At 39.9% G+C, this 26,908-nt stretch overlaps 1 protein-coding gene across 2 annotated transcripts; it reads left to right on the top strand.

The window, feature by feature from the left end:
* The first annotated feature begins 3,901 nt into the window (after positions 1-3,901).
* On the top strand, positions 3,902-25,236 carry glrbb (glycine receptor, beta b). Of its 2 annotated transcripts, none has more exons than XM_077532439.1 (10): positions 3,902-4,303; positions 8,804-8,947; positions 11,276-11,382; positions 12,526-12,593; positions 16,353-16,579; positions 18,551-18,633; positions 18,737-18,877; positions 20,154-20,306; positions 21,297-21,401; positions 22,929-23,077. In XM_077532439.1, exons 2-9 carry the CDS (start codon positions 8,823-8,825, stop codon positions 21,368-21,370), a joined length of 978 nt encoding a protein of 325 aa, XP_077388565.1. In that variant the 5' UTR covers positions 3,902-4,303; positions 8,804-8,822; the 3' UTR covers positions 21,371-21,401; positions 22,929-23,077. The 2 variants fall into 2 exon arrangements, with proteins under 2 accessions (XP_077388565.1, XP_077388564.1); XM_077532438.1 differs by lacking the exon at positions 21,297-21,401 and adding an exon at positions 24,874-25,236 and having other exon boundaries at positions 3,904-4,303; positions 22,929-23,230.
* Positions 25,237-26,908: the final 1,672 nt, after the last annotated feature.

A 26,908-nucleotide genomic window follows, 5' to 3' on the forward strand; every position in this document is an offset into this window, starting at 1 on the left:
GTTTTGCATGTTTATCCACTGTTTGTTTTCAAATAGCTTGAAGTGTTATTATGTTGCTACGCCAATGCTTTGCGCTAGCTTGTTGATGTCATTCTCTCTCTTGTTTATTAGCATTAAGCTAAAGTGATTTCATTTCAGCAAAGCTATGCGAAATATGCCACATAATTCTTTTTATGTTTCGTTTGACTGTGAATTTCAACTTACCGTAATACCTGCAAGTGACCCAGCTGCAAGTGACAAACATGGAGTTAGCCCACTCTAGTTCTGAGTGGCTCCAACGACTTGAATGTTTGACTTTGTGGACTCCCCAGTCCCTAGTTTGGGAACCACTACTGTAAACAAAATGCACGCTGTGGTCATTTCATACATGTGGAAGAGGCCTCTTGCCTCTCCACCTGTTCTTCTTCTCCTTCTACTTCTTCTTCTTCTTCTTCTTGTGACTGTTGAGTTGACAGTACAGGCTCACATTCCAGCCCGACAAAGGCCCACAACACGTCAGCACTTCAACATTGTGGAATCCCCCTTACTTTCTCTCTCTTTGCCTCACACATGCACACACATTCTGATACACACCGGTACAGTCTGTAAGGTTTGATCTGCTGGACTATTTTGTCTCGTTTGATTGGCGCTTTCACGGTTGTCCGGTCGAGACATGTTGGGCTTTGATGCAAAGATCTATAATAAACACAGAAAATTAGAAACAAGGCCTACTTTTGTTTTTTAATTCTGGGGTCATGTACGGTCAGAGGGGCCAGACTTACAGACTTCGATGGGAATGTATACAAGAGGGAAACACGTCCCGTCAAACTAAGCAAACACATGGCAGCGGCGTCCTCACTGCAGGTGAAATAGCGTTGAAGCAGTAGCTATGTTGGTTATTCTTCATTAAAGAAAAAAATGAATATGACGAATAGGGAAAAAATGGAACAAAATGAAAGAGATGCTTTATTTATGGCTTTATTTGTTCAGATTTTAATGCATTAGTTTTTCTATAGATTTACATCATGTTACAATTTCTGTTTATCGATTGAGCTTCAGTGCATTCAGTAGATTTAATTTAATTTTTGTAGTTTCTTACTTATAATAATAATAATAATAATAATAATAATAATTGTATTTATTTATTTTTATTTATTTATTTTTTGCTGTTTTAACAACGGTCTTATTTGATGGTGGAGGATTATATTACAAATTTAAATGTCAAAAAGTTGTATGTACAAAAATAAAAATATGAAAAATCTAAAAAAAACAACATAAAAAAACTTATAAATAAAAACTATATTTATACATTTTATGCACATATTCAAATTGATATTTCCATTTATTCATTTTTTGTTGAAGATTACTATTACAGTACGCACATACATAAAAAAGTACATATTAATTTGGACTATATTCCATAAAAACATTAATTGTAATGAAATATTCATCTTATTCATTTATCATTCGGAAAAACAATAAAACTTTTAATAAAAGATTCATGAAATGATTTATGTGTGTATTGTCATGGTTACGGACAAAATGATTCAGAAAAACAATAAAACTTTTAATAAACGATTTATGAAATGATTTATATGTGTGTTGTCATGGTTATGGACAATGATTCATTTTAATTTATTTGCTCAAAATTGTTTTTATTTATTGTCCCCTGTTTTTGTTTTGTTTTGCAGATTTGTACCCGTTTTACACATTTATATTAATATGTCATTTATTTCATGTAATATTTTTCTAGATATTTGTTGTTTTTAAAACGCTGACTGGGCAGTTGTTGCTCGGGATGTAACAATATCATCAAATCATCACGAATATTGTCGTGATATGAAGGTCACGATGCAATAATTATCACAATATTTTGGGGATGTTGGCGATACAAAAAAAAGGTCACAATATTGTAAAATGAGCTCATACTAAAAAAAACAAAAACATAATATTGTGGTTTTGTATATAACAATAATTCATATAAACAATCTCTAATAACGCTTAATATTAAGGCTAATGCAAGCACACATTGAGTTCCTCCACATATTGACTCGCTTCACAAGCATATTACGTGCCTCTTCATCTGACCATTAGCGTGGATTTTAAACATAGATTTTAAAACATAGAAGGGCCAAAACATGCCTTGTGAAAATTAAACTGGACTAAAAACCTAGCCACCAGAGGTTGCTAGAGCTGCACAAATGGAACTCAACCTGACTTTTTTTTTTTTTTTTTTTTAACAGATGTGCTGTTTTCAATGTCGTGACATGATGACGACGATATATTGTGGCAGTTTTCATATCACGATATCACGATATTGCCATTATCGTTAAATCCCGAGTTGATGCAGATACTAAAATGTAAAATACAAGAAATAATAATGGTTGTTGTTGTTTAAATAGCGCTGTGCCATCACAAAAAAGGGCAAGGAAAAAAGCAGAACTTGTGGAGTTACATTGTGTCTTACTGGTAATGTGAGTAACATTGTTGAGAATTGTTGGCATCTTCACTGAACAGTACTTTAATCCAATATTATGAACTAAACCATCAATCATTACCGTGGTATGCATTGAAGGTGAACATCTGCTGATGCTTACACCTTCACAAAGTAGTTTCTTGATATCACTAGTGGAAAATATGACAACTAAGATTCCATGCTGGCATCCACAGTACAAATGTGCGTACGCTTCAGGGATGCAGTGAGTCAAGTGAGTGGAATGCACGAGTCAACGATCAATAATGAAAGGGAGAGATCAGCACACGCGGGTTGATGTCAATTGCCACTGAAACAGTCGGCTGCCCTCCTGAGGATGTGGAGGCAAAAAAATAAAGACTCAGGTCAGCATCCTATCAACGCTCGTCCTCTTATTTCGTTAGTTTATTAATTTGCACAGTACAATCAACAAATAGAAAGCAAACCTCCACCAAGGCCAAACGACCAAAACGATCTCTTCCCTTTTATTGAAAAGTGTTCCACTCCAGTCCTGTAGGTGGCGCAAATTCCATATTCACCTTTATTTGCATCTGCGCCAAAATGGAACATTGTTGAATGGAATTCTTTGGAGAGATTTTGTGCAATTTATTATTTATTGATTGTTAATATTTAACCAAGACACTCATTTATGGTTTGTTGTGTTAAAACTTTCAGGGTTTCACAATTTCTGACTTTTTTTCTTCTTTGGTCACAGCAAGAACTCGATTGATTGATCACGTGATGCTGCTGAGGCCAAGGAGCAAATCAATAGTCATTGCGGCCCCTCTGACAAGCCCCTAATTTAAACCGTTAGTCTTTAATCGTTCGTGGATTAGCATACTTCTCCGAAAGAAACCTATTTGTCTTTAAAGAATATCTTATAAGGGACATATGATGGAAAATGTATTTTCCCCCAAATATATAACATTGAGAAATATGCAGATCAAAGTCCAGTTATTTTTTTGCCACTTGTATTTTGAACAAGTAGTAATCAAACTGTCAAAATGTGAAGTAAGAAATATTTCATAAATAATATTTGTAAAATACCTCGGGTGCCATATATTTTGAACAATTTAATATGCCTTTTGTTTGTCGCTGTTGTTTTTTTAAGTTAAAAAATGTGGCCCTTGGGCACAAGACGTTTGCCCACACCTGATCTTTGTGCCGTATTCAGGTGCTGCCTTCAGGGACAAGTTGAAAGTACGTTCTCAGAAAATACCCCGAGTGACTGTTCCAAACTGTCAAAGTCTAACGTATACATCAAATCCACATGAACACACAAATGAATGCATTATGTACGATCCAATGAATCTGCTTTCCCCACGGAATCCACCACTATATTTTACGCTTCCGTGATACGCCTGAAGCGTCCGCAGAGTGCGTCGGTCCACAGCGAGTCACGTGATCGCCTCACAGCAGCGGCAGAAGCAGCAGGGGGGCGGGGCCAGAGGCGCGTTCTCTCTCCTTGGTGCTGATGGGACGCGGTTTTCTGCGCAGCCGCTACTGCGCATGTTGCATGACAGGTGCGCGCGCGCGAACCATCGAGCGAGCCTCCATCTTGGGCTTCCGTGAGTATCCCAAATCTCTCCACCCCTCCAAAAAACACAACAACAACCCAAACAACAGCACAGCGGTGCCGCATCCAAGATGCCGCATGGGGAGCGATGATGTGACTCTCCTTTAAAGACAACAGCTCTCCAAAGAAGGACGCAAAGAAGCCCCCCCCTCCGGGGGAAGGAGGATGGAAAGGAGCAGCAGCGGCTGGTCGGGAAGGCGCCGTTAACGACGATTAGCCCCAGCTAGCTTCCGCTGGTCGGTCCAGAGGGGAGTTTTTCGACAAACGTCTGTCAGGTGACGAATCAGACTAAACGCTTTGATGTGATGCTCGTAATGTTTACGTTCGTGACGTGTGCTGGCCGCCATTTTAGGGAGGGGGGGCTCCTTGTGTACGTGTTAGCGTGTGCAGGCAGCCCCCTCTTCACTCCCGTCCCTCCCCAACATGGTGGTCGCTGTTTGCTCTCCAATGCAGCAGCCTCCGTTGCATGTATGCGCTTCAAATGGTGGCTTACGTTTGTTTTTATGTACACAAGCTGGTCACGACATTAGGTACACCTGCACAAGCTAATACAAGAGCTATGTGGCCTTGCTAGAATGGCACCTTTGAGCTGACCTCCGCCAAGGTCCAAAGTTGTACACTTTTTAAAATTTATTTATTTATTTATTTTTATTTCTTTATTTTTATTTTTTTTTAATACATATTGCACCTCCACATGCCAGTTTTGGAACAGACCTGTGCCTAATATTTTGGTCGTACTGCATTACTGCGACCATATCAACGTATATATTAATTGTATTAAATTATGTTTACTTCATTTGGCAGCACTGGCACACAGTAGTTGACACTCACTCTAATGTTTGATTTTTTTTTTAAATTTTAATAATAGAAAATAATGGTCCCAAATGATTACTTCATGGGCAGCATGGAGGTTGAGTAGTAGTAAGCACATTTTTGCTTTACAGTTGTTACTCAAAATCAACTGACTTGTGCTCCACCTCACTTCCTAATTAGGACTAGTCTATAGAAAACTACAACATAATTACCATTGACACTTAAACCAATGATTCAGTTGTGTTCTTCGGGGTCTCAACATGCCGGAAAAACATGTTTTTGTGTGTGTTTTGGGGGTTTATGTTTGATCGCTCAAAAATTTACTAAGTAGGGCTATCTGAAAGGTAGAAAAAAAAAAGGGAGACTGACACCAGTGTTACAGATCAAAATTTAATTTGGTGGTCGATCATCATAACAGGACTCATGAAAAATTGTCAAGGACTTATGCCTGGCATTAGGTATGGGCCAGTACAGATACCAGGTATCAGTAGTGGGCCTATATATATTATTTTAAGGTATTGGGTACTCTGTTGATACCAGCAACCAACACTTGAGGCAAAAAAAAAAATCTGACATTGCTTAATTTATGTTAAAACTAGTAAAGGTATCAGTACGTGGTACTCAAAGAGTGAATACTCACACTGGTATTGGTCTTTAAAAAAAAAAAAAAAAAGTGGTCTAAAGCATCCCTACCTGAAATTGACCAGTTTGGTCTGAAGCAGTCATTTTGACCTCATACTTAGCAAAATTAGACTAGGTAATTGGACTAAATCAGCCCCAATTGGTATTAGAGTGAGATGACTGAGGACAAATTGAGAAGCTTGTTCATGTAGAACAAAATTAGCCTCTGACACTCGTGTCACAGTTGAGTCAAAATTCTATCTTGTGTGCACCTTAAAGTTTGATGATCATTTTGAGAATTCTTGGCAAGTTAATACTGTTAGTCCTGACATTTTCGATTGATGACACTGTTTTGAGGGAATTCCAGGGCTTGACTAACTCCACCTAGGGGGATTATTTAAATAAGATGCAATCAGAAGCAGGTATCCTACACAGATGGGCAACACTAAATTGCAAAGCTTTTTTTTGTTTTGCCTAGGCTGTACAATGTAGGCACAAGCATTGCATCAAAATTTGATGATCATTTTGAGGATTTGCCTTAAAAATGGGTGTGCAAGGGCCCATTTATCATTGCTGACAGCTTTAATAATGTTTGGTTCTTGTGGGCATACCTACCTATCATAACAGGACTCACAAAAAAGCTAGAAATTAAACAGAAATTCTGCCATTTTGATTGAGTACAAGCGATAAAACGTTGGCAAATTCCTTCTAGAAAATTATTCGAAAAGATCCCCATTTAGAGGCAGCTATTCTGGACAGAGCAAATGCCCATTAATTATTGTTTTCAGTAGCTCTATTCCCATGTTTTATCTACAGTATGTGGTGCTCTATTGTCCTTGGAGACTTAATACAGCTCATGCTTGTCTGTCTGACTCTTCCACTCCGTGTAACACAGTCAGCTCTATAAACACTGACATGATCAAACAGAACGAGGGCGATCTTGTTCATTGGTCGCAGAGAGATGACTTCAGCCAGAGGCAAAGTCACTTGTGAAAGATTTCTGGTTAGCTCGCAGGCTTGAAGGCATGTCCAGCCGCGTTTTAATGATGTATCAACAGCGTTTGTTTAGTTTTTTTTTCTATGAAGTGCACTCTCTTACCGCCATTGGCTGAATTTGACAACAAAGCTATAATTGTTTCTTAATTGAAAGCCTGAATGGAATACTGCCTGTTACTAAGGCACTCTTGAGTGTTGTCAACCATGTGGGAAATTATCGAGTAGTCAATATTAGGGCTGCTACATTTTTCATTAATTAATTCAATTAAATTGTGGGGAATAGTATGTCTCCTTCAATCCTGTGAGCTGAGGTTTTGCATAGCACTAATAACAGTTGAAGCTTTGTAAAAAATATACAGTAGGGGCACATCTTTTTTTTTTTTTTTTTTTTTTTTTTTTTTAAAAGACAGATTATGTGCACGTGAGTGCTTGAAATTGCATTAATTTTTTCTGATTATTGCATTTCATTTCAACCACATATTGTAGAAACAACCTTTGCTTGGATATAGCAGCATATAGTTTCTCTCTATCACCTTTTAGAACAGGGTTCACCAATTCCGGTCCTCTAGGTCTGGAGTCCTGCAGGTTTTAGATGTTTCCGACCAGTAGCACACTTGATTCATATAATCAGCTCATCAGCATGCCTGATAACAATCCTGATCTTTATTATCAGGTGCGTTGGTAGGCGGAAACATCTAAAAGCTGCAGGACTCCGGACCTCGAGGACCGGAATTGGTGAACCCTGTTTTAGAGTAACATGCCAGGTCAGAGTTGGAAATCAGAATCGGTTCACAATTGCATTACCTGGATAAATAAAGGTTAAATTACAAACACAATTTTTCATTCCTGCCATTTTTTAACATTCAACTGCAATACTATATTTCTAACGGTCTTGACATGCTTTTAAATGTAACCTGTAACACAAGACATTTCAGTTATGCGTTCTCTCAGTCGGAACACTGAGAGCCAAAAAATAACCCAGACAAGTAGGAATATCGATGCTACCTCTCTGTGTTAACTACACAATAGACTAAGTAAAAAGAAATACAAGACTGCTTTTATATAACAGGCAGGTGTGTAACGTTGGTGCATACAAGTACTGCATAGGCATCCAGTATACTCACAGATTAATTGAAGCAAAGCAAAACTACTTCATGGGCCAAGGAAGATATTTTTACATTCTGGCATAGCAAGGTTCTAACTGGATGGAGTTCACTCGAAGGACAGGTCCCACTCCTGTCCTAATTAATGATGCAGCATTGACCTAGCCGAGGCAAGGTGGAGTTAAAATCTGTGTACTGGGCAATGGTGACGACGTCTACTTATGAATATGATGATGAACGAGCAGCAAGGAGCGGGTGAGGAGGTCTGGGCCAAGAGAGTCCGTCTAGACAATAAACTGTGATCGTTAATGCGCGGGATGCAAGTTTGGCTGCGACATCCCTGTACTGTTACGCCGACGACTGCATCATACGGTTGATTTATGACTCCTATTGTTGCGTACATGGACTGTTGCCTCTTAATAGATATGCTGTGTTTGTATTCTCACGCATGGAGGCCAAGGGTTGGCTGTACGTTAAACACACAGGATCAAATTGTATTGTTGATGGCGGCGCGTGCGATGGAGGTCTTGCACTTAACTGCTCCGCTAAATCGACGCTAATTTGAGGTGCCCCTGTTTGGAGGTCACATTGCTCCAACGAGGACTGAATCATGAATCAGTCAAGGTACTCAAATTGATTGCATTTCACGCCTTGGGAGTGTCACTTTGATTTATTTACATTTTGGGATGATTGCTGGGCTCCAAAAAAGAGATACTTTTGAAAATAGGTACACTTTCCGTCCAACAGGATTGTTTGGTTCACTTTAGAAGTACTAGTCAGTAGTCACAACATTTATTATTATTATTATTATTATTATTATTATTATCATTATTATTATTATCATTATTATTATTATTAATGTTTCATATTTTAATTACACAAAGACCCCCCCTGAAAAAATTCTAATTGATTGATCAATCAAATCAAGAAGTTTTGTTTTTATTTTTCCCTTCCTCCCATTCTGGAAGTCACCATTGACCAATGAACCTACCAATATCCTACCAGTGTGCTTGGGTGCCAAATAGTGGGTACTCCATACCACACAGTTATTCTTGGTCTAATTCGCCTTTTGATGCTTTTTCTGCATTTCAAACCAACACTATACCCCTTTTTGGCAGGCATTTTGTGGGGTCATGTCACTGTATGATTTGTCCACCACCTTGGCAGCGCAACCTAGTTAAAACCAGAGCATCCTCGCAATTGTTTTAAAGTGTCCTAATTTGTATATATGTACCCCGCCAGGCTCCACTCGACACACAGGATGGGTGTCAAGAAGAAGCTGGTGGTCTTCCTCCTTGTCCTGTGCGTTTGCTTCCAAGGGGCATCTGCCAAAGAGAAGGGAACCAAGAAAGGCAAGAAGAAAGGGAAGCAGGTTTACTGCCCGTCGTAAGTACAACAAGCAAGCACAACAGCAACACAAAACTTGCACCATTGCTGTGGGCCAGATTGCTCTACAATTTAAAACAAATAGTGGTTATTTACTTAACCCCGGATAGGGGGTGGGCAGAGGAAATTTTACCAATATGATAAAATGTATGTTGAGTTAATGTGCCACTATAATTCCGAACATATTAGTGGTCCACTACTCACAAAATGGCACCTATCCACAGGTATTTGCTGATGCCAAGTCACATTATTTCCTCTTTCTGTAACACCTGAAAATGCCAGAAGATGGCATCTAATAGGAAAGTTGCACATTGGTGTCAACTAGGAATTATATGTCTGTGACAGCTTAACTGAGGGAGGAGTTTTGTATGACCGGGAGGAGCCAAATTTAGCCTTGGTTGTTAGCGAATAAGTTCAGAGAAAATCTTAGTTCATTTAAAAGAAAAAAAAATTACAAGTTCACACTCCTGATTGACTTGATATTTTTCCTGAGGTGAAAGTTGGCTCCCAAAGAGCCCCGAAATGAAGTGTGGGAAGAATAGACCGGAGAGTCTGACATCTTTTGTTTGACCAACTAAAGCGGCAAACGGCTCATCAATGTCCCAACAGGCCCTGTGGTATCTGCACAAGTATAAACGTCTATATGTACTGTATACTGTATATATGGTATCTTGAAAAGCTGCCTTAAATGGTAACAAATGTAGTGTAAGCTGTGTGACGACATACTTCACGTCTTTTGTGGAGCCACTTGGTTCCACTTTAGCTGCAGTGCTTGTTAAAAGAGCGAGGCTGGGGAAAAAAAATGAGGAGGTTTATCGGGTGGGAATTGTGTGTTTTACTTTGATCATGGCAACAACACACACATACACACACAGTGCACAACATTCCTGCAGAGCGCTCACACCGATTTTGTGTGCGGGATAACGTTTATATAATGACATGTAAAGTGCTTGGAGAAGGGGTGGGGGTGCGGAGATTCTTTGGCAGGAGCTTTCATTGCCACCCACGGGGGGAGGCTTTCTCTTCTCTGCTCGACTGCCAGACCTGCTTCTGCTGCCTCTCCGCCTCCGCCATCTAAACATCCCAAACATCCGCACTCTCTTTATATGTTGCTGCGGCGGCTAGCTACAAAAGGAAAAAAGGATTTTTTTGGGGGGTGTAGATTCTTGATAAGCAGAGCTCAAGCAATCAATCAGATCAAGTGACTCAGAAAATGGTTATTCTGTTCCCTATACTAAATTGTTATCTGCGTACACATTATATATACATGATAAAATACAGATTAAAGAAGATGTATTAAGCTTTTTTTTTTTTTTTATTAAATATAACAGTTCCCAGGTGTCTTAACATGTAACAAGATATGCACCCTCTTTGTATAGCCTGACACATTCCCACAAGGTGGTCCTGTTTCATGCAAATGAGACAACCCCCTCTGCAGAATTTTGAAAATATTTTTCATAAAGTTCATATTTTAAGAGAAAAAGTACTATATATGGCGAAAAGGTTGTATGTGTCTGATTCATATTTTGAATTTAAAAAGTATATTTCTTAGAAAAAAGTAATATTTTAAAGAAACAAAGTTGTATATTTTCAAAGAAAACAAATATTAGAGACAAAAGTTTTATACATTGAGAAAAATGTATTTTTAAAAAACGTCACACTTCAGGAAAACTGGGAATATTGGATTAAAAGTCTTTTTTTTTTTTTTTTTGTAGAAATAAGTTGAATATTTTTGATAAAAAAAAAAAAAAAAGTATATTCAAGAAAAAAAGTCATATGAAAAAAAAATTCACATTTGCACTACTGTGACAACCAGAAGATAGCCATTAAGACTCTAGAAGTCTGGATTGTTGATTGACTGGTGATGCAGCACCTAATTCGACTTGTCAATTGATGTAGCAGATGTATGCTTCACAGTGCATGGACCCAGTCAGTTGCAATTTGATAAACTTTCAGAAAGCCTTACTTAGATACTCATTTTCAAAGCTTGGCATATAAGTTGATTTGTTTATTTCACACTTAATTGGTTGGCAGGCACTTTACAGACACATCTCTTTGTATACAAGACATTCAAAATTAATATAGACATGATTTAATACACATGGAAGATGCTTTGACTTTTGCCTTTTAAAGTTATTCAGACGTTCTTCAGCTGAAGGACAGATCGCGTCAATTTCTGTCCGTTCCCATTGTTTGGGTGGTCCCATTTCAGCCAGACGCTAATGGAATCCACCACCGGTAGTCCCTCCTGAAGTCCTAATTGAATCAGAGTGGAGAGCTGCTATGTGACGGCCCTATGCTCTCCTTTCTTTCTTTTTTTGTTTGCAGGCAACTGTCATCCGAGGATCTGGCCCGTGTGCCTGCCAATTCCACCAGTAACATCTTGAACAGGTTACTGATCAGCTACGATCCCAGAATACGGCCCAACTTCAAAGGTTAGTCCGAATGCCTCTTCATCTCCGCCATCTGTCTGTCTGGCTTTTTTACGAAGGCCGCCGGATTGCCGGTGTCAGGCTAATTTCACAACGGCTACTCGGAACGTCTTCTTCTGGATCCATCTTCACTCCCAAGCAACATCCGGGAGAGCTCAAGTGTTCCAACATGTCTCAGATTGGCATGCGTTGCTGTGTTGGAGGGAAAACGTATTGAGGCCGTGTTCAAAATGGATGCTGAAAATCAGTCAAGATGGTCATCACATTTTCCAGATCGGATTTTCCTTGTTATCACTTGTTTAGTCAGGTTTTTTTTTTTTTTTTTGCAAATGTTTCCACAATTGTCATAGCTTATTTTAACGCGTTATTATTCCATATACAGTAAATACGGCGGCAGTTCTGTTTCATTTCTTGACATTCTATTGAATTGAACCATTACTGTATGTTTTTACAATATTAAAGAGTGCAATTTCCTTGTCCCCTCTTAATCCAATTAGATTGGAAAGCCAACTCACGGGCAAAATTGTCCCATGTTGTTGCAATTGGATCTCTTTTGATTTTGGTATCTGGATTTTGGATTTTGGTATGATCACTAAAGTCGATGTTCCTTGCCACCGATACGCCAGTTGAACTGTTTAAGCCATCGCAAAACAATTATCAGACTATGTTTGGCAGAAGAAGACTTTTAATTTTGTAAATCGTATCCGTAAAACAAACTCGGCACAAGCGTCAGTTTGCACACTTTATACAGCGTGCGGCACGATAAACATTCAGCCTCCAGCCACGAACGTCCCAGAAGAAGCGGCGAACGTTTGACTGATGTCCTCAGCAAGTCGTCTTCAGTCGATCCTTGGATACTTTCCGTCCTCGGGGGTCCTTGGCAAGAGTAGTCGGTGGGCCCGCGCTTCCGCCAGCCCAATCGACCGACCGCCTCCGCGAGCGAAACATCTGCTCTCCATTCCACAGTGACCCCCCAAAGTCATCCATTAGCAGCGTGTCACGATCTCTCCAAAAAAAAAAAGTGTGCATTCCTTTGAGCGAAGCTTATAAAAACCTTTTGCTTTGATCAAGTTGAAGCTACTCTAACGTATCTTAAAAAGCAAAACACATGACCTCACTCATGCCATCTTTTTGTTTCAAACGCAGGAATCCCCGTGGAAGACCGAGTGAACATTTTCATCAACAGTTTTGGCTCGATCCAAGAGACGACCATGGTGAGCATTTACCTTGACAAGCCATATTTCAGTCAGTCGGCCTGAAAAAGTCATTTATTGCATTAGTGTGGGCAAATTCTCATGCCCTTGCTCATTGGATGGCTTCATTTCTGATCAAGGAAGCACACTTTGAATGCTAATAATGAAGGGACAGGACTCAAGGACAGTGCAGGAAACAACCAAGTGAGGTCTTAAAGTTGACATATGCTACTGTGGATCTGACACTTGTGAATTTTGCTATTCAGCTCCTTGTAACAAAGCTGTGCAAAAGTGGTGAAACGTTGAACTATGGACATGTTCAAAAGTTAAGAGAAGGTAAAATTAAATTCACTTGTAAAGGTTTATAGTGCAATTTTGGTTCAGCCTGACATTTCAACTTTTTTTTCCAGTAGTGTATGATGTGTTAAAAAAAAGAAAACACTTATATAACATTGCCAACATTTCCAAGGATTAAGAATTACTGCAGTTTACAGGTCACCCACTTTTGTCTAGCTTCTGTTTTAAGGTGGGCTATGTCACGCGGGTGAGCCACTGCTTACCCTGTCTCACTCAACTCCAAGTCTAATTCAACTAATTCTGACTTGTGACCATAAACTTGAGGTACAAGCACATCGTAATGCTAAGGGAAAGACCATAGGCAAGCTAAACTGTATTTGCAATACTGTAGATAAGCTAACACAATTAGCAACAACATTGTAACGTAAAACAGATTTTATTTTTTTGTATTTTTTTCATCTAGAATTTTTTTTATTTTTTTAGGTTGATACCTATTCTGATATTTGGCAGAATAAAAGGTAAGATAACCAAATAATGGTCTGATTAAAAAAACAAACAAACAAACAAACAAACAGAACAAAATGTAATGAGTGAAATAACTTCCCCTTCCTTTGGTCCAATAATGTTTACAATAACAACATCTTGAACTACAGTCAGGAAATTAATTTTTGCTTTACAATACTTTGTCCATTATTTGTTTAACTTTACAGTAGAGACGCTCCGAATTGTCCCTAGGTGTGCTTGTGAGTGTGGATGGTTGTTCGTCTCTGTGTGCTCTGCGATTGGCTGGCAACAGGTCCAGGGTGTCCCCCCCGCCTACTGCCCAGAGCCAGCTGAGATAGGCGCCAGCACCTCCCGTGACCCTTGTGAGGAATAAGCGGTCAAGAAAATGGATGGATGGATTTACAATAGAGAGAACAATTGGCTCAAATTAGCAGATTTTTTTTTCTGCATTTTTTTTTTTTGAGGGATTGAATGTCATTCATTACCTTATGAATGACGTAATGTGCAAATAATATATATACCGATCCAACTTAATCTGCCAGCCGATTAATTAGTCGGGCCCTATTTTGAGTAACGAGCATTTCACAGAACAAATTTACCTCGTATCGCAAGGCACTATTGTACTTTACAGGCTTTTGTTACCATGACAACAGGGGGTAGGGACATTTATCCATGGGGATATTGCTGCAACTGTGACAGCGACATTGCAGAAAACACTCATACAGTAGGCGGCATCCCATTTCTTTTACGGCTACCTACAAAAGGGCGGGGTGGAAAATTGAGTTAAACAAAGAGAGTCCGAAACCCTCCAAATGTGCAACTCGCATCCTCCCCTCGTTTCCCTCTGTTGGGTCTGCAATGTCAAGCCTCTTCCCATCTTTCACCCCCTCCCCACCCCATCGCCATGCTGCCGTTAGCACATCTATTTTTCGCTCCGAGGATGACTAATTCGACGCTGTGGCAGTTGTTTTTCTTTTACACTGGCTCAATTTTGCGATTTGCTGGCTGTGTTAAATCCCTCCAGAAGGGAAGCTTGACTCTGAGCCAAAGAAAAGATTGAGTTCCACGGCCCTGCTCCTTTTGTACAAAGGCGAAAGGTGTGTCAGAGCAGCCCCCGAGTGGACCCGAAGAAATGACAGCATGCCTTTTGAAATCTCACTAAAGGAGAAACATACTTACAGTTATTGGCACGCTGGCTCGACGCTTTGAAGCGGTTTTGTGTAACAGCCTTATGTCGAAACAAAGTATTCTTTATTTCCTGTTTTCTCTCTGAAAAAACAGAAATGACATTACTTACAACAAGAGCACAACACATTCCTCACAAGCCAAGGAACTAAACAGACTCATTTCGGCGATGAGAGACAGCTGGGAGGGATGCACGTGCATCTGAGAAAGTGATTGGCTGACAGAGCGAAAAATCCCCGACTTGGATGGGGCAGGTGAAATTGATCAGTAGTATTATAAAAAAAATCAATAAAAAATCACTAAACACACATCAAAGAAAAACATGACTCCCTGGTCCAACATTCTTGATTGTGCGTCCAGCCTGTCAAGTTCATGCCAAAGCAACAGGTGGCGCAATACTCCATCTTGTCTCCGCGGGAGGTCGAAACAGCCTTGAGAGGTTCGAGAAGGTCTTGTGTGTTTAGCGTTCCTGTCACTTTCAATCAATTGACGATCATTCCAATGGGCCAAACATGAGTAGAGGAACAGATTGTCGTCCTAATATGTGTACTGTATGTGCGTGCGTGCGTGTGCTCCCCTGGTAGAAGCACTGGCCCGCAGCAGGAAGGACAGAACTGAGTTAGTCCAGCTTGTTAGGGGTTATGGGTGTGCATGTGAAGAGGCCGTCTGGTGTGCAGCTGCAGGGCTTCTATGAAGTCAGTAGTGTGTGTCTGTGTGCGTGCGCTTGTGCATGTTTGTACAAGGTTCCAGAACATCAGATAACCTACGTATCCTTCCATGAAGAACGCATGTAGGCAACCGTTGCCGCGGCGGTCGCTTGTTGCTATCAAAGCTTGACAGGAGGTGAACGTAGTTTGAAGTACGCGTCTCCTCGAGTCATTTAACCAAAGGCATTTATTGCAATGTGATCGTAACTTGCCAGTTTTTTATGATAACCGACACTTGACACAGTCAAAATCAGTGTTAATTTTGACAAGAAATTTTAATTTAGTTTCAGTTATAGTTTTTTGACTAAAATTAATTAATAATAATTAGTCATAATTTAGTAATCTGGTTGTATTTTAGTTTTAATCCAATTTTAGTCGACGAAAATAAGGAGCAATTTTAGTCGAACAAAAAAGCAATTTCAGTCGACTAAATTGACAGGTTAGTTGATATTTTCCTTCAGCGTACATTTCAACTTTTATATAGAAAATTTTAGCGCACATATTTGTAACTGTAGTTTAACACGCAAGACACATTTAATACAACGGTGTCTTTTATTAATTGTTTCAATGAAACATGATGAACTGACAATAATATAACTTAGTTTTCACCTAAATAAAAAAAAAGTGAATAATTGCTTGAGATGAATCTTACAGCTGCACAATGAAATAAATTAAATAAATTAATTACATTAAATTACGTTAAATAAAATGCAGTAACATTGAACAGTTTCTGAGTGGTTCTTTTCGCCAACCCGCATTTTATTCCTTCTGATTGGATTGTGTGAATTTTTGTCACTGTATTGTTTTCATTTTCGTTTTAGTCAGACAAAATTGTCAATTTTAGTTTTTGTTATAGTCTCAGTCTCTATTTTAGTTTTTGTTTAATTTTTATCTGAAAAAAAAAAAATTGTGACAAATTTTTCGGCAACGAAATTATCACTGGTCAAAATGAAGACAATGCCGAGAAATAAAAAAAAAAAAATGCAGACAAATCCACTGGCCTTTGCTTATTGCTCCTCATGCCAGTTATGACAAGCACCATCCTGCACAGTCGAAATAACCACAAGTTACTTCGTATAATCCGCAGGACTACCGAATCAACATCTTCCTACGGCAGCGCTGGAACGACCCGCGGCTCAAACTGCCGCAGGACTTCAAGTCGGACTCGCTGACGGTGGACCCCAAGATGTTCAAATGCCTGTGGAAGCCCGACCTGTTCTTCGCCAACGAGAAGAGCGCCAACTTCCACGACGTCACACAGGAGAATATCCTCCTCTTCATCTTCCGCAACGGCGACGTGCTCATCAGTATGAGGTATCTCACTTCAATAGTTAGAAGAATGTGCTTTGCTGATGGATGGGAAGTTTTCTAGATGGTTCTTTCATAACAGGACGTTGGGATGTAACCGTATCCAAACATCACGTTACGATATCACAATATGAAGGTCACAATATGATAATTATCATGATACTGTGGTGAGGTTACCAATGTAAAAAAGGTCACAATATAATAAAAAAAATAAGCTCATACCACAATATTGTGTTTTTGTACATACCCGCAATGCATATAAACCACTTACAATCTCTAATAAGACTTAATATTGAGGCACTTACTTGCTAGAGTTCCTTGACATATTGACTCGGTTCACAAGCATATTACGTGCCCCTTTTTCTGACCATTAGATTTTAAAGGGATTACACTATAGTATTTTAAGTTCTTCCAACAGTTAACTATCAGCATATAATGATTAAATCTTACCTTTGACACCATGGCGATGTAATTTTTATGAAATATTAGGTGGTTTGCTGCTTAGTTTTGTAACGCGGAAGTGAAACGGCCGGTTCTGTAAAACCCCGCCTCTCCCCGTGTGATTGCCGCGCCCCCGGCTAGTCTGCAGTCTGCTGTTGTCGCTCTGCGTTTGAGCACTCCTCTGAGTACTCCACGCAACTTGACGCAAGCCAATTCTTCAATAAACATTTGAAACAAAACGGCTCCTTGCCGCAAGAAATCGTGGAGGAGGAGGGGAGGAGAGGGAAGAAGGGAGAGGAAAGGAGGAGAAAAAAATAATTAAAGCTGGGCTGGTTTCGAACCCGTGACTTGCTGTTCACAGAGCAAGCACATTAACCACTATACTATTTGTTCAGTTAGGTTCCAAAGTTTTATTTGTAGTTTACACAAGTGTCAGCCAGAACCTTTGTGGCCAGTTGTCATTGCACTCTGGCGTTGCAGATGTGAAGGATAATTGATTGCTTTGAATTCATTTAGATAGATTGTTTACTGATAAAGGCTACTTCTGTCACTATCCCATGGAGGTCTCACAGAAATAGGGTTTTAGTTTTAGTCCACCTAGGCGGTGCGGGTGTTGGGTCCGCACCTTATGCTGTCATAAAGTGAGCACTTGCTCGTTTTCTCAGGTTGGGAGGGGCTGGTGCTTGGAGAGCAGAATGATCTAGAATTTCTCGTAGAGGGGCGAATAGAGGAAAACACCACTTCTGTCATGTTTTTTGTGAGGAATTAGCATTTAAACACTGCTAAAAGCGCCAAAAAGTTGTTGTTGTTGTTTTTTTTAATGTTGCTGTCTCTAGAAGGGCCAAAACATGCCTTGTGAAAATTACATTGCACTAAAAAACAAAACAAAAAAAAAACAAAAAAAACTAGCCACCAGAGACTGTTAAAACTGCACAAATGGAAATCAACCTGATGTTTTGAACAGATGTGCTGCCTTTAATATCGTGACATGACGGCGACGATATTGTGGCAGTTTTAATACCACAATATCACGATATTGCTGTTATCATTACATCACTAACAGGACATGAAAAAGTCTCAAGAACCTGAAATTGTGTATGAAATTGTGTTTTTATGGGTGACTTCCAGGGTGCGTACTTTAGCAAACTGGTCAAGGCTAACTTGAGCTTTTTTTTTTTTTTGCCAAAGTGAGTAGAACCCAGCCTTTAAACGATCATTTTGAGGATTCGCCATAATACAGGGGGCCATTTTTCACTGCTTGCAGATTTAATGATCATTTTTGTATCAGATCTATTTGGCGAGTGAGTCGACTTGACTGTGTGATAGTGCACAATTACCCGTGCAAAATCTAAAAGGAAAGCAATAAGGTAGTCGGATAATTTCCCCGAGGCGTCTGTAGACTGGTTGTAATCATGTGCGGCTGTAATTTCATAGTTTGTTGATCTAGAATATGCTGGCTATTAATCTCTCACAAATGAGTCCCCTGCTTAGGCGCAAATGAGACGGCATTAAAAAATATCTTCCTCCAACCCGCAGGTTGTCCGTCACGCTGTCTTGTCCGCTAGACCTGACGTTGTTCCCCATGGACACCCAGAGGTGTAAAATGCAACTGGAAAGCTGTGAGTCTTTAAAAAAAAAAAAAAAAAAAAAACCACACACACACACAAACCCTTCAGAGCTATTCCCATCTACTTTCACCAAACATTTTGTTTGTCAATCCAGTCGGCTACACTACGGACGACCTGCAATTCATGTGGCAGACTGGAGATCCCGTGCAGATGGACGCCATCGCCCTGCCCCAGTTTGACATCCGACAGGAAGACATCGACTACGGCAACTGCACCAAGTTCTATTCAGGGACAGGTACCGCTTTTGTGTTGTCATTGCACTGGATGCAGGGTTACCGCGGCAACAAGGCCAGACATAAAAATTGCCCTGTGCTTGAGACGGGCGGGAGCGCAAGGCTGATTTGAGATTCACGCTCATGTATGACATCAAACATGCCAAAAATATTAGATTTGTTATTTTTCTCTTCAATTGCTCAAAATGAATATGTACTCTCAGCTTCAGAAAGCAGGTGAGCCGTGATTGGTCGTTACCTGAGGCCTGAGCAACTGTGATGTCATTTTCAGTTGACAGCAAGTGGTAAAATAACCTGAGTTGGATAAAAACAGGTGGATGTTGCTGCTTAACTCGTACTCCATGAATCCAATATTAATCATTTAATTGTAAAGAAAATATTTGGGTTGACTTCCCCCTTTAAGTAATGATTCAATTATCGTGTATTTTGCATCAAAGTTAGATGAAACTCTCGCCTAAAAAAGTTAAAACAAAAAACAATAGTTTGTAAAGCGTAATTGCAATTGTACTCAAAGTTAAATACAATTGAACTGTACTTGGCAGTTATTCTTTTACGTACCACTAGAGGGAGGTTTCATACCAAGCTACCATCCGCGGTTGTTATTGCAGATTCAACTGTATCGCGGATTTTCATGTGTGTCCAATTTGTGACATTTGTAACTAGAGCTGCACAATATAGTGAAAAAATTATTGATATCGTGATACTGGCCCAAGTAATATGTATATCGAAAAGACATGCAATAAGTTTCATATGGAATTTTATGCTTTTATCGGAATTAGACCAGTCAGCCGCTAGGTAAAATGTGCACAGCCATCCAATTGTTGAACATTATCGAGATGTAATTACAATTAATGAACTAAGAATATATTGAGTTTGCTTATTTTGCTGCATAAAAAATGTAGTTCTTTCATTAAATCATAAAAATGTCACTTCCTCAGGTACATGTTAAATACCGCAATAATATCTGTCGTTATATTCAGCAACTATATTACCTATCGCTTGATTTTTCAATATCGTGCAGCCCTATTTGTAACCCAATTTCTGGTTAAGGTAAGCCATTTTAAGATTAAAAATAAAAACTTCATCAGCAGCTTGATATTTATTCTACATTTTGCATTCTAAAAGTTACATTTATTAAGTGGAACAAGTGTTTACAATAGAATGTTGGGAGCCATGTGTGTGTGGGGGGGCCATAATGGCTTAATAGAGTGTAACCCTCCTCCCCAGAACGCAAACGTAAACAATATGTATCGTCTTCTCTCACTTGTGGTCCGTTAGGCTACTACACGTGCGTGGAGGTCATCTTCACCCTGCGGCGACAGGTGGGCTTCTACATGATGGGCGTCTACGCGCCCACGCTGCTAATCGTGGTGCTCTCCTGGCTGTCCTTCTGGATCAACCCCGACGCCAGCGCTGCTAGAGTGCCGTTGGGTAAGGCGGCTATTTTTCTCAGCTCACAGCTTGTCAAAAATGCAACATTTCTGGTAGTGAGGTGTGAAAGCCAACTGTGAACTAAATAGAAAGAACTCTAGTAATATTGTGTGTTTTGGCGGATCGCTGATTTATTTATTACGGCTGCCCGTTGCGCCATTAATCACCTGGACAGCGTGAAGGACTTTTATCTCGAAGGCATGCACACATGCGCCTCTGGATGCCATCCATCAGTACATAACAGATGTGCTTGACAGATGGGATTGAAGTCCTTCGCAAAGCAAAGCAGGCCAAGGACTATGTATGCACATTTCAGGGGCAGGTGAATTCTTGAAAAGTTCACAACAACTGGAGCGCAACGTTCAATTCACGATAAGGTGGCTCTCCAAAAGTGTCAGACGCGAAATGAACATAACGAGGCAGATCGGAATGTAAATATTCGTGGAGCGAATTCGGGTTGCAAACTGGGGTTAGGGTTAAATTTAGGTTTTTAAGCGAAATGTTAGGGTTTCAGTTCATAGTGTTTCAAATTGGGGTTGCAACCCAAGCTTGTGGTTTCAAATTACAGTTATAGTTTCAAATAGATGTTTGATACCAAATTTTTCAGACTGATACCAGTTTGAGTAATCACCTTTTGTACTGGCGAGGAAGACTGTTAGTTTTTTTTGTGTGTTTTAAGCATCGGTGCCCTTCAAATTAAGGTTCAAAGCCAAGGTTAAAGGTTTCACGTAAGCATTTCAAGCTTGGTTTAGGGTGTCAAAGTAGGCTTTTAAGTTAAAAAGCTCCAACCAGGGTTGGCATTTCAAGCCAGTGTTCCAAATCAGGGTTAAGATGTCAAACAAGAATTTCAAGCCTGAGGTAAGTTTTCAAAGTGGGGTTTTAAGCCAGGTATTAGGTTTCCAAATCTCTCCAAGTAAGGTTTTCATCCGAGGTGCGCATGTCGTCGTGCATGACTTGCATTGTCATCCGTGTCCTCCATCCCGCCTGCAGTCGTCCATCATCACCTCCCTCATGTCATCATCACCTCCAGTCCGCATGGACGCGTCCTCTTCACTCCTCTCTAAATGGGATCACTGCAGGTCACTCGACACTCAGGTGTGTTGCCGCCACTCTCATTTGTCGCTCCGTGTGTGTGTTTAATAGTCCAAAGTTTTAGTTGTTGGGCACCAAGGGAATGTAGCCACCTGCTGTAAGCACATGAAAAAAAAAAAAAGCTAAAGCTGCAGTGTGATTAAAACAAGCTCCTGTAATGAGTGGGGGTTGCTCATACTCTTATGTATTTATTGCGTCCCGGCAGAAACATTCTCTGACTGGAAGGGGAGTGACTCTAGTTAATGGGGGTTAAAAATGCCAAGCAAGCTATGTTGCAATTTGGTGGGCCGTCCCCAACAAAGACATTAGCAGGTTATTTGAGGCTATCAGCCGTCCTAGTAGAGCAGGGGTGTCAAATTCACGTTAGCTCAGGGGCCGCATGGAGGAAAATATATTACCAATTGGGCCGCATCGGTAAAATAACGGTATATAACTTAAAAACAAGTACCGTCGTTTATACGCAGATTTGCGGACCAGCCCTGAATTACTGAGCTCAAGTGTAATCATGTTGTTCCGAAAAATAACAAAAATGCAAATGGAACGCAGCAACACTCTGCTGGGATACGTTGTTAAATCGAACTGTTTTGCATATATATTGTTCCCAGAATGCATTGCGTGGCGCAGTTAATGACGTTATAAGGACGCTAATCCTTATCATATCTATTTGTGTTACTAGTAATTGAATTTGTGTCGTATCTAACACATTTATGTCGGTCTATGATTTAAAATAATAATAATAATTAAACAAACTGTAACTTTAAGTTGTGTGTAAAATAGTGACATCCAGGACGATTCCCCCGTACAAGTTGCATTGCTCATCTGAGGACTGCTTATGAAATTACAAATTTGATATATTTTGATTGTGGCCGGCTGATTAGTTAGTTCGACATTACAATTTTATTATTTTTTCATCAATCATCTGGCGGGCCGGATTAAACCTATTTGTGGGCCTGATACGGCCCGCAGGCCGTATGTTTGACACCACTGTAGTAGCGGAACATTCATGAACTCGTAGTTTGACTGACACAAGGGTTGGAATTTCGGGTCAAGGTTTGAGGCCAGCATTTTGATTTTATATTGTGGATTCAAGTCAATTTTGGGATTTTTAAACAAGGGCAAGCCAAATTTGCAGTTTGGAATTTGATTTCAAAGCTAAAGAGTTTTTGCGTCAAATTAAAGTTTGAAGCCAAGGATACTATTTTGTAGCAAGGGTTTGGGTTTCCAGCATGGCATAGAATTTGAAGATACGGCTTTAGGTCTGGAATTCAGGACCGACCCAGAGTTGGGGGTTTTAAATAACCATAACATTTTTAAATTGTCTTCAAACTGAAGTTACTATTTTAAATGAGAGTTCCAAAGTAGATTTTGGGTTTTAGGGCTTCAAACCAGGATTGGGGTTTTAAATTAGGGTTTGAGTCTAGGTTTGGGTTTCAAATTCAGGTTTTAAGTTTGGGTAAGGCTTTTAAGTAAGAATAAAGTATTCAAGATTCCAAAGTAAAATTTGTCATCTGAAGTGTTTTGTTTCTGTAGGCATCCTGTCGGTGCTGTCTCTGTCTTCCGAGTGCACGTCCCTGGCTTCGGAGCTCCCCAAGGTGTCGTACGTGAAGGCCATTGACATCTGGTTGATCGCCTGCCTGCTTTTCGGCTTCGCCTCGCTGGTGGAGTACGCCGTGGTGCAGGTCATGCTCAACAGCCCCAAGCGCATCGAGGCAGAGAAGGCCAAGATGGCGTCCAAGGAGAAGGCGGCGGGAAAGGGCGCCGCCAACGCCGCCGCCAGGAACAACACCGTCAACGGCACCGGGGGGACGCCTCTCCATGTCAGCACCTTGCATGTCAGTGTATCCCGCAACCACCCAACTGTACGAGTCAAAAAGTTTTTTCCTCATGCTGTCGACTGACGATATAACCTGTGCTGAGGAAGTAGGTAACGACCAATCATGGCTCACCTGTTTTCTCGGGTTGGTCAGCAAACTGAGCCATGATTGGTCGTTACATACTTCCTCAGCACAGGTGATGTCATCATCAGTTGATAACAAGTAGAAAAATTACTTTTTAAAGGTGTTAATTGTATATGAAAAATAATGAAGTTACCACATTACTTTTTGACAAAACATTAACTTTTTACTACTGAAAATGGCTCAATGAGTCAAGTATCCCTTTAAGACAATGTTGGGTAAGGTTTTAAACAAATGTTACATTTTAAAGTAAAGTCTTAAAAATAAGTTAGTTCTAGCCAGATTTGGAGAAGTTGGGGATCTAAATTAGGCTCGTAAACGAAGGTTAGGGCTTCAAGTTTAAGGTTTTTCAAATTAGGGTTCCAGCCAGAGGTGGGGTTTCAAATTAGATTTTCTAATGACAGTTTCAAACCTGGTTTAGGGTATCAAACAAATAGTTAAATTTTTTTAGGATTTTAAGCAAAGCTTTTATGTTGGAATGAAGCTTTGTTACAAGTGACTCAGATGTAATATAAATGTCAAACTAATCTATCAGAAAATGTGCGCAGTCTCCATGTGACTCAAGTGCGGCGATGTGCTTGTCATTCATCCACCCCAATTGTGCGCTAATAGAAGCGAATGCTCCTCTGGAGTCCACCTTAGTCATCTTCGTGGAGGATTACACCACTTCCGTTGTGCTTTAATGAGCGATGCTTGTCGAAAGCAAATCAACATAATGAAGCTCAGATGAGTTTAATGGCTTCCTCTGATTACATGCTGTTCGCCCGGCGGACCTTGACGGAGGTCCGCATCTTGATGGCGGAAACAAAAATGGCCAGTTCCATTCCATTCTGAATTTCACTTTGCCACAATGTCAATCCTGCAAACGTGTACATGGATGGAGTTCCCCAAGGGTCTACCCTTTGCTCACTGGAATTGACTTCATTAACTCATTCACCCCCTTCGCTCTCGGCTGTTTTACTGGATTTTGACTCAGTTTGCAAGGCCCACAGAATATCATGTTCTATTGCTATAAAAACATGGAACCTACCAAAAGAAAGATTAGAGTCTCTTCTTTCACCAGGAAAAAGAAAGTAGAGCAATTGGCATTAGAATATAGTAGTATATAAGTTTCGTCGATATTCACATTCCTGGTGAAAACACTGTCAAAAAGAGCTTGTTGCAACATGGCTGATCTCTTATACTCAGCTGCCACCTGCTTGTAATAACGGCCATTATAAGCCACCTCTTCGTGTCAAAAGCTGCATCAAAACCTTCTGTATGCCCTTGCATGAGAAAAACAAAGAAAACGTGAAAACGTTTTTGGGAGGGAAGGACAAAGTATTATAAAACATATTTACAAGTTTTTGGGTTTGAATGAATTAAGCAACATTTAAACAACGTACTACTTTCATAGACCCATAGGATTTTCAGTGATGTGTTGCTTTAACGAAAGACTGACAAAACTGTAGTTAGCTCATTGTAATTCTCAGTGGCTAATTTGTGAACAAACGCTGACATGACTTCCTGTATCATTGCAGGTGGCGGAGACGCGCTGCAAGAAGGTGTGCACCTCCAAGTCGGACCTGCGCACCAACGACTTCAGCATCGTGGGCTCGCTCCCGCGGGACTTTGAGCTGTCGAACTTTGACTGCTACGGCAAGCCCATCGATACGGCCGGCGGCGGCGGCAAATCGCAGGCCAAGAACAACAAGAAGCCGCCGCCCCCCAAGCCCGTCATCCCGTCAGCCGCCAAGCGCGTGGACCTGTACGCCCGGGCCCTCTTCCCGTTCTCCTTCCTCTTCTTCAACGTCATCTACTGGTCCTGTTACTTGTGATCGCTGACAATGGACAACAACTGCCTCCCTCACCCCAATTAAAAAAAAAAATCAAAAAAAAAAATCGGTGCTTCCTCCCCTCAAAAGCGAGTTAATCCCACCCCCTACAAAAGTAAAACTATATAATCTATTTAACTTATCTAAATGTTATTTATCATCACTTCTGATGATTTAGTCAACAGCTTTGCCAAATGCACACTTCTATAAAAAGAGCTTTTATCAGGGGTGGGCAAAGTATGGGCTTGGGGATTTGTTCAACATGTCACATCCTTATTCCAAAACTGAAAAAAAATGTACCCCCCCCAATTCTGAATACACCCCCTGCCAAAAAAACAAAAATTATATATATATATATATATATATATATATATATATATATATATATATATATATATATATATATATATATATATATATACATACACACACACACACAAATATTATTTAACAATGTTACATGCACATCAATTCTTTAAAAAATATATATATTTGATGGTTAATTTATTAAAATTTGAAAAATGTTTACAATTTATAATTCATTTATGAATAACATTTACAAATTATTATTTACAAATTAACTTTCTCATACTTTTTCTCCCTCATCTGTGGTTGTCTGTTTGAAAATCAAATTTGGCCCTTGAGGAAAAGGTTTGCCCACCCCTGGCTTATATATAAATATACTCTATATATTTATATCATATATTATATTATGTACATAGCTTCTATTTATCATGAGCTTATTTCTTTGATTTTCAAACATGCCAAGCGAACGTTCTGTTGTTAAGTTGCATGTTTTTTAAAAGCCAGGCCAGGCATGCATGTGTGAACATATAGATATATCTACTTAGGCATTTTAAACGAGACATTTTTCGGGTGGGGGTTTCCCTAATATTTTTGCTCTTGAGTGCAGGCCCCTCCGCCGCCCCTCCACTGTGATGTTTTCCACCTGTGTACACGGGTTGCAAGCAAAATCTCAATAAAAAGACGACTTTTCACGTAACGTGATGCACACCGAAAGCCGTCGGGATGCTTATCATTGATGTGACCCCGAAAAGGAGACGTACTGTATGTAAGTTTTTCCCCAACAGCTGAAAATGTGAAATGTTTACGGTTTGTTTACATCAAAAATAACCCTCATGAACAAGACAAAGCAAATTCTACACCTTTTCTTTCAGCCTAGGTGTATTTTCCACCCCACTCTACTGTGGGGCCAATGCTGAATATAATATGACGTTTGTTACCATGACAACTTGTCAACTTCACCGAACAGTCAGGAGCTAATGTTGCAAATCTGTATTTCTTACCCTGCAACTTTGCTTAGCTTTTAGCTTTGACAAAGACACTGTAGTTGCTTGAAAATAGCAGCTCACCTGGCCAAGCTTCAAAATCATGGGCTTGGTGTGGGGCGGTATTATGTAAATTTAATGAATTGTTTTGAACTCCATGCCAGTGTTCTTATTGGGTGGGGGATTTTCCTTTGAATTTTGGGTAAAATTGTTCATTTGTGGGTCTGGTGAAAGTCACTTGAAAATAACGGATCTTCACCCAGCCTAGCTATCAAGTCATGGGTTCAGAAACTTAATTTGGGGGTGGAATTATGTAAATGACCTAAATTGTAATGTTACAATTGAATCTGGCTAATTTCAATGTTGGAAATGGGCAGGTAACTAAAATCCTGGGAAAAATGTTTGTTTACCATATATTAAAATAATTATTGATTAGTTGTCACAGTTTAATG

This window comes from Festucalex cinctus, chromosome 9, assembly GCF_051991245.1.
Source record: "Festucalex cinctus isolate MCC-2025b chromosome 9, RoL_Fcin_1.0, whole genome shotgun sequence".
NCBI classification, from domain to species: domain Eukaryota; kingdom Metazoa; phylum Chordata; class Actinopteri; order Syngnathiformes; family Syngnathidae; genus Festucalex; species Festucalex cinctus.